Source organism: Amphiura filiformis, chromosome 7 (genome assembly GCF_039555335.1).
Source record: "Amphiura filiformis chromosome 7, Afil_fr2py, whole genome shotgun sequence".
Taxonomy (NCBI): domain Eukaryota; kingdom Metazoa; phylum Echinodermata; class Ophiuroidea; order Amphilepidida; family Amphiuridae; genus Amphiura; species Amphiura filiformis.
Genome location: NC_092634.1, coordinates 49296723 through 49307758, shown reverse-complemented (window position 1 = coordinate 49307758; position 11036 = coordinate 49296723). Strand labels below are relative to the sequence as shown.

The 11036-nt window shown below is 39.8% G+C and overlaps 1 protein-coding gene across 1 annotated transcript; it reads right to left on the bottom strand.

Annotated features, from left to right (window-relative positions):
• LOC140157911 (uncharacterized) lies at window positions 1–408 on the bottom strand. Its single transcript, XM_072181158.1, has one exon. It carries the CDS (start codon window positions 406–408, stop codon window positions 1–3), a length of 408 nt encoding a protein of 135 aa, XP_072037259.1.
• Between the last annotated feature and the right edge of the window lie 10628 nt (window positions 409–11036).

Genomic DNA, 11036 nt, shown 5'->3' with positions numbered 1-11036 from the left:
TTAGGATTCGTTGATAGCACCACAGTTCAAAAGATATCTCTTCTTGTCAGATAATTTCATCGTCCAGGATTCAGATCCGTATGAGGCCACAGCAAATGCTGTTGATTTTAGCAAACGAACCTTGAGGGATGGAGGAAGTTTACTTTTCCACAATTTGGTCAGGTTTGAAACTACACCCCGAGCTATGGTCAATCTTCGCTTTATCTCCTTGGTGCAGTCACTTTTGGTGTTGATGATGGATCCCAGAAATTCAAAGCTTTCCACCTCTTCAATGAGATCACCCTCTAAGGAAAAGTTTGCATCTGTATTATTTCTTCCTGCATCTACAATCATGACTCTTGTCTTCCTTGTGTTCAAGATCAGTCCCCTCTGTTCACTTGCCGATTTTATTGCTTCCAAAAGATCCATCAATTCCTCTTTGTTACTGCAAACCAGGGTTGTGTCGTCTGCATATCTGAGATCCGCTGACCACCTATGGTAACACCTCCTCCAAAGTCTTCTAAAACACCTCGCATGATACTCTCAGCATAGATGTTGAAGAGCTGAGGAGACAAAATGCACCCTTGTCTGACACCTTTGCCAATTTGGAACCACTCTGAGTCACCTCTACTCGTCCTGACTGAAGATTCCTGATCCTGGTATAGCGTACTGATGAGTTTCACCACGTGACCCGGGAATCCCATATCCCCAATGATGTCCCATAAGCCTTGATGGCTGACACAGTCAAATGCCTTGCTGTAATCGAGGAAACAAAGGTAGAGTGGAATGGAATGTCCTCTGCATTTTTCAATGATATTTCGAATATTGACAATTTGATCCTTGGTGCCTCTTCCTGCTCTAAATCCGGATTGCTCGTCTGATATCTTGCTGGCGTGACTGATCAGGGTGATGGTTCGGTGTTTTGACCACGATTTTATCATGTTTATATTTCCTTTCTTTGGAATCGGGATAAATAGGCTATTCCACATCCCTCCAAATTTTGTCACACAGCTTCCACATGATGATCACACCTTGCTCACCAGATGCCTTCCACAGTTCGCCTGGCATCTCAGCACAGCCTGGTGATTTCATTATCTCTTTCATTGTTGACGAACTTCATCCAGTAGGGTTGGTGGTTCAGGATCAATTTCACCTGCATCATTGAGAGTGGATACATCCTCTGCTTTCTGTTCAGAAAGCTCAGTGCAGTATTCTGCCCATCGGGTTTTGATGTCTTCGCTCTCAGTAAGCGTGGTGCCATTTCTATCATTTATGACATCAGATCGTGCTCAGTTTTCTGAATCAGTTCTTTTACCAAAGCAAACACCTTCTTAGAGTCGTTTCCTGCTCTTTCTCTCAACAAAGTCTCGTTGATCAGCTCTGGCTGCTTTTGCTACTTCTTTGAGTCTGTGTTGTTTTCTCCATTCTGACAAATCTCTCTTTCTGGAAACCTGTCTCTTATCAGCAAGCTCTAGTGTCTTCTTAGATATCCAGGGCTGCTTCTTTTTCTTCTGCTTTGCGATGTTTTCCTCTGATGCACTTAACATGCTTAACACTACTTCCGTCATTTCTTCCCAGAATCCGTTCGAAGGAGCGCCTCAAATCGGTTCCTCACACTAACTATGTATTGCTCTGGGATTTCGTCTATATCAAATCTCACTGGTGGTTTCACTCTCTTCTTTGCTTTGAGTTTCAACTTCATCCGTGCGACAAGTAGCTGGTGACCACTGCCGCTGTCTGCTCCTGGTCTGGTCCGTACACTGGACAATGAAGAGCGCCATCTTCTTTTAAGCAAAACATAATCAATCTGGGTTTTTTTTCTTCACATTTCCTCCTGGACTCCTCCAAGTCCACAATCTGCGAGGGTGCTGCTGGAAGAAGGTGTTTCCAACAATCAGGTCGTTTGCCTGACAAAACTCTTTCAAACTTTCTCCACGATCATTTCTTTCTCCCAATCCGAACTTTCCAATTAACCTTGATTTGATGTCAGACTTGCCAATTTTTGCATCCCAGTCTCCTGAGATGATAAGCATATCTTTGCTGGGGATCTTATCCAGGACATATTGGAGCTGACCATAATAGTTTTCCATCGCTTCATCAGATGCAGTGGATGTTGGTGCACAAACCTAGACGATTCAGATGTTGAAAGGGTGAGCGTGCAGTCTGAAAGAGAGATGATTCTGTCGCTGATTGGGTTGAAGCCCAGGAAGGATCTAGCTGTATTCCTGTCCTAGATGAAACTAACTCCGAACTCCCGCTTTCCTTCATCTTTGCCTGAATATATCACTGTGTATCCGTTGTCTGTAGTAAAACGTCCTTAGTTGGGCCACCATGTTTCTGAGATGCCCAGTACTCAAATGTTGCTCTTCCATTCTGTTTGTAATGATCTCTAGCTTCCCAGCAGTCATACCTTGAACATTCCACGTTCCTATGACTTGATGTTTTCTAAGGTTCATGCTGCTCCTTTCATGCTCAGGATTGTCGGTAGTACACTCTGCGTCATTACAGCTGCGCCTAGTCAGGTCAACATGCTCCTCTTCTCCAATAGCCATTGACACATCGTCTGGCCTGCGGGCCCCATCATTGGATGCCGGGTTTCTACATTGATTACGACCTCTCATATAAACTGTCTTGGCCAAAAATAAATGCAGTGGGTGGCCGGGTCCTTCTGCATTAATGGACTTGCTGAATGGCCGCCGCCGTTGGCTCTCCAGAGCCGACGCACTTAAGATGAATCTTGTATTTCGTTTCAACAGTAGGGTGTCCAGCCACCCTCCTCACCAGTATCCAGTGATGGAGCCGGTTCAGTCGCCGACAGATCGACCCTGAACAGGTTGTACTGGATACAGGTTTCCAGTAGCAGTCTCCAGACCTGACCTGACAGACGGAGCATCCATTGGGTAAAACGCCCATGGAAAACCCAGCACCAAGAGGTGCTGGTAAGGGTAACTTTCAGCTCCTCGGCAGTGCTAGGCTGCACCTCCCCTCCCCTATAAACCTTTTATGACCATTTATTGAAAACTTTACTTGTGATAAACATCTGTATAATTTCGAGTTCAACTGAATGTGTTCATCATGTTTAATAACATAGTTTTTTGTTTATCAAAAAGCGACTATGGCATAGTCTACCATTCAAGTAACTCAATTTGAAATATTCCTTGTGCGAAAGATTTTTAAAGCTCAAGGCTTCCATGCAACGCACTGCAGGGTTTATTGTTCTATTTTATCTGATTAGAGCGCTGGTCAGATATAAATTCTCCCAGCCACATTTCCCTAACATAATATGAAATAATAAAAAAAGAAATTAAGTTCGGCAGAGGTGGGGCTCGAACCCACGCTACGCCGCTATCATATATACAGTATCGACATATTACCAGCGCCTTTACCGCTCGGCCACCTGACTTGTTGGTGCCATTTTGAAAATTCACATACTTCATTACTTCAACATACCACGTGACAGGCAAAGGCAGAAAACGTATCATATTTTGGAATTTAATCTGCTTAAAAACATTAATGTGTATTATAATAGAGCTACATTTATTAATATTGTTGAATTCTCAAGCGCATACAGACAATACGAGGGGCCTATGATACATAATCGATTTTGATTTCATGCCACGTGCTCTGTGCTCAGGACATCGCGTCGGTTGCAAGGTATAGGGAGCCTTGTCAGCCTACCATTTTTCTTGTAAGACGGTCTGAATTTTTGCAATTTATAGGAAAAGTCCACATAGGTCCCAAAAGTTTCTTTCAGATATTAAAAGAGTAGTCGGGACTTTTCACCATCAATTCAGTGTTAATTTTTACTAAATTCAGAAAATATTTTGGCGTATTTAAAATTGAAATAAAATTCTCTGCCTCCTAAACCACATAAACTTTAGCACGATTGGGTATCACGAATCGTTGTATATGATGTGCAGTTAATATTCATATATTCTTTTATACATAGGATGCTTCAGTTTTTAAACAAAAATATTTCATTGAACCCCCCGCTATTTAAAAAAGGTAACCACGCTTCCCTAGAATGTGCAATAAATTAGCATTAAAATTTTTTCTTATTTTAGCAGCATTCTAGAAACAGTTGGCGTATGGCGAAAAGAGGAGTAAGCGCTGACCAACGCACTGCAGGGTTTATTGTTCTATTGTGTCCGATTTGAGCGCTGACTTATTGGAAAATGTTGCCAATCAATATTCATGAGAATGTACATACAACGTACTTTCACGTGACTTTCGTAACTTATTGACAGTAGACTGCCTATTATAGCGTTAATACGCTGTCATGTCAGTTACTGATTTAATAGCGGAAGCCCTTTGTCACGAACAAAAGGCCCGACAAAAGGTACCTCTCGATGCATAGCGTGTCGGAAAACCAAATCGGCACAAAGGAACAATGCGTTAATCTATTGCCACTCTATGTTTCTAAAAGTTCTTTGGCGCTAACATGTTACCAATCAATATTCATGAGAGTGCATTCAACGACCAGTTTTCGAAAAAAGATTTGTGTTTGGCAGGTGTGAAATACATCTGATTGGGTGTTTTAATTACGTAACGCATAAAGGTTTTGGCATCATTAAATGGCTGCCTAGTGCTGTTATATGTGTTTAGCTTCTATAATAATAATTATTATTTTCTTTATTCATTCCTTTCTTTTCCTTTCTCTGCAGTTATTCTTACTTTTGCCTACAATTTAGGGGCCTATCACTCCCTCTCCTTCTCCCTCTCTCCCCTTCTCCCCTCTTCCTTTCTTTTTCTTTCTTCCTCCCCTCCCCTCCGATCTTGATCGCCCATGCGCTTCTCCTCTTTTCACCCCACGACCCCTCCTTCACTCCCTCACTTGCCCCTGGCTTTTAAAATGGATATTCGTGATATTAAAAAACCCATTTGACTTAATTGAATAGGACTATAACCATGATAACAACATAATTACATACTGCAAAATAGTTAATTAATTGAAAGTTAAGGGGGTACTACACCCCTGCCCAATTTTGTGCCTATTTTTGCATTTTTCTCAAAAATTATAGAGTATTGGTGACAAGTAAGGTATGTTTATTATAGGGGCAAGGACTACAACTGCTACACTGGACATTTTATTTCAGCACAGACAACAGTTGTGGAGTTACAGTCAAAAATGAGGGAAAACCAATATTTGATCAATAAATCAATAACTACTTGCCTTGAATTGCTGAATTTTCAGTGCAGTAGTTGTAGTACTTGCCCCTATAATATACATATCTTACTTGTCACCAATGCGCTATAATTTTTGAGAAAAACGCAAAAATAAGCAAAAAATTGGCTAGGGGTGTAGTACCCCTTAAGTGACACTAATCTGGCAGCCACGCGTAGGCCTACGTTGTTACGGGTAATCTATCAGCAACTCTAATGAATTTATTTGAATGTGGCGCCTAAATTAAAGTGGGTGGTAAATAACTGCATATCGATGGTAAAATGTGCTTTTGTGTGCTGTCGAAGACTCAATCACACCCGTGGGCTGTATGAGAACAAAATGTACCTCTCACTCAAGTGGGCGTTTTCACATGACATTCTTTTGATCACTTATTGACAGAAGCCTGCCTGGTAAAGCGTTAATACGCTGTCAAGTCAGTTACTGATTTAATGACGAACCCTTTTGTCCTGAACAAAAGGTATACCTCTCGATGAATAGCCTATCGGCAAATCAAATCGGCACAAAGGAACAATGCATTACGTAATCTATTGTTTCTCCACGTTATATCCCCGGGTTATATTAATCCTCCTGGCTTCCTTGCTTCCTTCTATTTGGATATCAAATATAATAGTCCAATATCATGTATATGCTCAAGTTTATAGTCCGTCGAGAAGGACTATCCACGCGGTCAGGCGTAAATACGGCGTAAAAATAGTCTTCGGTGGACTAACTTACTGAATCGATAAAGTTAGGCCAATCTCGCTCGATATGGGTGAGATGTTAATATATTAATATATTATTATAATAATATGATATTATTTATAGATAAGAAGGCCGTATATTAATGTTTTGGTTATCGCCCAAGGGATTTTCATGAATTGACGAGGGAGGAATATTTCCCATTATTATATATATAGTAGTTTTCGGGTTTTTTTTTTTTTTTCTTTTTTTTTTTAATGTGCGATTCTGAGGGATCAACTCATTTAATAGAGCAAGGTCTGAAACACAAAACTTAGACTGTGATCCTTAATCATGTAAATGTTCTCTAATAAACTTATTTATACGTATAACATTTTCCTAAAGCATTCCAAAGCCCCCGGGTTCCAAAGTAAAAATCAAAAACGTTTGAAAAATCGTGTGTTCAATATACAAAATGAGATCGCGACTTGGTTGAGCCTTACATGTAAACCCTAATGTAAACTAACCATGATATGCCCTCGAATTAAAAACGAGCGTTTTGTTGGTTTTCATAACATTTGCACATTACGTTTTTGAAACAGGTATATCATGCAGTACGTCACTAATAAGACATTGCTTATTGAATTATAACAATAGATGCATAGTATTTTGTAAATAAATAAATTCAAATATTTTTGCTTGATACATACTGCAGTTACTGTTCATTTTCCTATACACAATACACAGTGCTCTCACCATTGAGGTGTGACCTCTACAAACAGTGTATGTTAGAGGTATAGGGCATTTCCTAGTTAACGTTCTGTGTGAAAAATAACCGGCCAATATTGATTGTACTCTCTGAAATTCTAGGAAATATAGTTTTGTAACATGTCCTAAATTTTTTAGCTAATTTAGATATTTGGAAATATTCGCACTTTGGTGTTTTAGTAAGTAGGGCACGGCATGGCCTGCAAAATTCCTTGTGTAAACCGAATGCAACTTTTAGTGACTATCACTCACTTGTAGACCGCTCTCTTCCGAAGGGCATTAAAGCTAAACCCGGGGGGTCACTCCCATTGTGGCCTGTACACCATCCGCGATAATCAACTTTTGAAAAGCACCCTAAACAAGGATTTACCCCTTGGCTAAAACGATACCCTAAACAGGTAACATGCGCCTGTTTTCACACCCTAACAGAGATATTATTCCTTGCATCAAATTTCATACCCTAAATTTAATTTCCGCGTATTAGCATTTGCAGTTTCATGTTTTGACACCCTAAACACGATACTCGCGTATCGTGCCTACCCAAGAAAAACTACCCTTTTACGCGTTTTTATTATCGCGGATGGTGTACAGGCCACAATAGGAGTGAACCCCCGGGAAGCTAAACCACTTGACGGATATGTTTTGTACTTGCTGTCAATCACGGATAATGTAGTATACATTACATGTAGGCTAAAAACTGAGTATGTGGGGCATCTGCAAATGTTCGTACCTCCCTGTAAATGACAGATAACAGCAAAAACAGCTCCCATATCTGTCCATAACTTTGGTCAGTACAGCAAGTCAGGGACTTTGAAGTGGGTGATTATTGATTGACAAGTGCCATATTTGGGCATAAGTGCAGTCCACCATTCAATGTGGAGGATAGACTAGACTTTATCGATTGATTTTGCTGGAATAGTTTCCTGCAAGTTAACCAGGTTTAAGTACTGCAAAGGTCGAATCATGTTTGCTGTGCAGTATAACTGCGCTATGAAATCCATTAAAATGAGTATTCACGACTTTAGCTTTCGCCATCGGGGCTTGATCACAACATGAAGTAGGCCTAACTAGGCCCACTTCTTTTCCCGGGAAACGGCTTGTTGAAATTTCCCGGAAGTGATGATGTTTTTGTATTGAGCAGTGGATCGTAGAATGGGAAGGGGCAACAATTCTCGATAATAACTCAGGTGCTTTCAGCAGGAGAATCAGGGAAGTAATCTACATTCGTAAAAATTGGGTCAAAGCACTCAACCGTGACGAAGGTCTCGTATCTAATGGTATCTCTTGATGACGTTTGATATCCACTGCTCAAAACAAAAACATCATCACTTCCGGGAAATGTCAACAAGCCGTTTCGCGGGAAAAGCAGTGGACCAAGTCACTTGTGATCAAGCCATGAGCCCCGATCATCAAGCTAAAGTCATTTAATGGATTTGTCAAGCAAAAATGTTTGAATTATTGAATTATAATGTCCACTTAAGGATACATGACCTGTAGAAATATATACGGTACCGGCTAATCACCCCTTTTTAATGTTCCATATTGTTGTAATTACAATATTGGAAGATGCTAATTACAACGAGAGAAAGAACCACGAATTAATTAAAATCAAACTAATTATGATGGACGTACAGAAGCACCACATCATTTGCGTTCATTAAAATTGGGATCATCTGGGATTGAAATATTATGAATTAACTTTTTTAATTAATTTCGCAAATGATTGGACGGTCCAACCTGCAACAGGGTTAAGGTCACTAAACGAGATTCGAATGATCTACGGTCAACAGGGCTATCGGTTTGCTACTCACGAGATCTTCGGCGCTGCCATTCAGCAGAATATTGCATTGTTCCAATCTGTGATGTTTCCTGTATTCACCATCCCAGGAGGAAAAGTGCCACATCTGTTTCAATGATGAATATTTACTTTGTTTCAGTCCTGTTTTTGATCAGCTTGCTTGGTAAGTTGTTATGGATTTTAAAATAACATTGGATAAAGTGTTGGGTCCGTGTATAAGACCGGCCAATCGTGTTTTTTTTGGTTTTACTAATGATCGCTTGAGACTGAGACTGCCCTTTTGCGGGTTAAGAATGGTATTGCTAATGAACTCGGTAGTGGTAGAATTGTATTATCTGTTTTGTTAGATATGTCTGCAGCCTTCGATACCATCGATCATACATTCTTGTAAATAGACTTCAAAATGAGTATTTTATCGAGGGTGGCATTCAATGCACAGCGGCTGCAAAGGCTTCAAAATCGCGCTTGATTTGCTGTGTTGATAGGCGCACGAGCACTTCTCCGTTATTGCGCGAACTTCACTGGTTGCCAGTCCAGCAGAGAATAGACTTCAAGCTCCTACTGCATGTGTACAACTGTGTGTATAAATTAGCACCTATGTATCTCCAAGACCTTCTTCGTAATATAAGCCTGGTCGAGCTGGCCTTAGATCATCTAAAGATACTCTGTGCCTTAAAGTTCCATCTACTAAACGCGTCATTAGCAATAACGCTTTCTGTGTTCTTGGACCCAAGCTTTGGAATCAGCTTCCCATTAGATCCGTCAGGCTCCCAGCGTAAAGTGTTAAAAAGTTATTAAAAACTCATCTTATTCCCAAATAATATTTTAATATTTTTGCTTTGGTGTAACAATGGTCGGTAATATTGAATCGATTTTTTATTCATTTTTTGAATGAAAAGTGCCGTAAAACTCTGAGCACTGCCGTGATTTTATGCCTGACTATGCATGTTCTTCATGGTTTTCAGGTTTGTCTGTACATTACAAGAAAAAGTTACAGACAATGCAAAACAGAGTGGTAAGATTTATTTTAAACTTAGGTCCTCGCTCTCATATTGGACAGAGAGAGCGGGATAGAGTTGGATTTCTCTCAGTGAAAGATAGGGTGATTCAAATGAAAATGAATAACGTTTTTAAAAATTTTCAGGGTACCGCCCCAGATTATCTTAATTCCAATTTTACCCGTATTTCGTCCATTCACAAATATAGTACAAGGGGTAGCTCAGTCAATTTCATTGTCCCCAAAGTCAAAGGCCAAGCATACAATACTTTTTATTTCACTGCTATTCACCATTGGAATTTGTTACCCAAATCAATCAAAGAAATTGGGAATTTGCCGCAATTCAAACGTGCTGTCAAGAAGCACCTTTCTGAACAGGCTTGGCTAGCTGAGCGTGATGTTATGCATCACGAAAATTATTAGGCCCTTTTTTTTGCTCGATTGTTTTTCGTCTTTGTTATGTTTTGCTCGTCCTCCTACCTTAATCATTGCTGCTGCTGCTTTATTGTTTTTTTTGCCTTACAAGGACCCCAATGGAATTAAGCTTTCTTCGGAAGGCTTTTTGGGCTATCCTTGGTACTCATTGGTATTTATTCCATTGTCACCTCGTGCAATAGTTTATTCTGGTACCCTGAATGTACAGTAGATTTTAAAGTATTTTATCCATAATGTGCAATCTATTGTATTTTCTTTTTGTTTGCAATTTTGATGTATATTGAGTGCTAAATAAAATGAAATGAAATGCATTGTATTTTATATTATTCTGTGTATGTTCTTTCGTGTTTTTAAAGTGTGTATTTTAGTCTTGTAAAGCACCTCGATCTATTGAAGAGGCGCTATATAAATGGGCAAATAATAATAATAAATAAACAAAGAACCACTTCACAACTTGCAGTTCGTTTGTCGCTGCCATGATAGTTATTCAAGTGATTATAATCGTTTTCATTGTTTCCTGGTTGCTTCCGATGATTGTTTAATTACTTCCAGTCCTATTTCTAACTTGGTTTTTTTTTCTGATAAAAATGATTTTTGAGCACAAATATCTAAACAAAAATGCATTGCGCAAACAACGGCCTCCAGAAAGCAATAAGCGCGGCCGCAGGCTGCTAAAAACAGACTTACTTCTTTTTTTTTCTTTATTGGCTTATCTCAAACAAATTAAATGGTTAGATCATTTGCAATATGAAGTGTGCCTATTACCGCAAAGAAAATTCTATCCGCGGCTAAATAGTAAATAGCGGAAACAAAATATGGGATTGACAAGAGCCTATCCACTGCCGAGCATTTTAATGTAATCACAAAATTACAACAAGAAGCAAACAAAAACCCGAAACGTAATCAAACATTTGAAACGGCTCTTTTATTTTACAGATGGTGATGCCCACGTATGCCTTCTCGTAAAAAGGCCGGACCCTTCAGATGGAAACCGCGTTAAATGGTCTCTTCCATATGACGATATTTGTTTTTGTCAGCAAATCGTAGCCCCTACTCGTCACATAATGGTTGATGTGTCACCAGATGAAATGATGCTGAGGCAATGCCCTCCTGGAAATGACATGACTGCGAATTGGTGGTTCACAACCAATCTAACACCGTTACTAAATCCAGCCAATTGGACAAAAGAATCATTGGATACGTTGTTAAACAGGACA

Excerpts from the sequence above, each read along its gene's own strand:
- LOC140157911 (XM_072181158.1), bottom strand. The coding sequence starts at position 408 with ATGGATCTTTTGGAAGCAATAAAATCGGCAAGTGAACAGAGGGGACTG.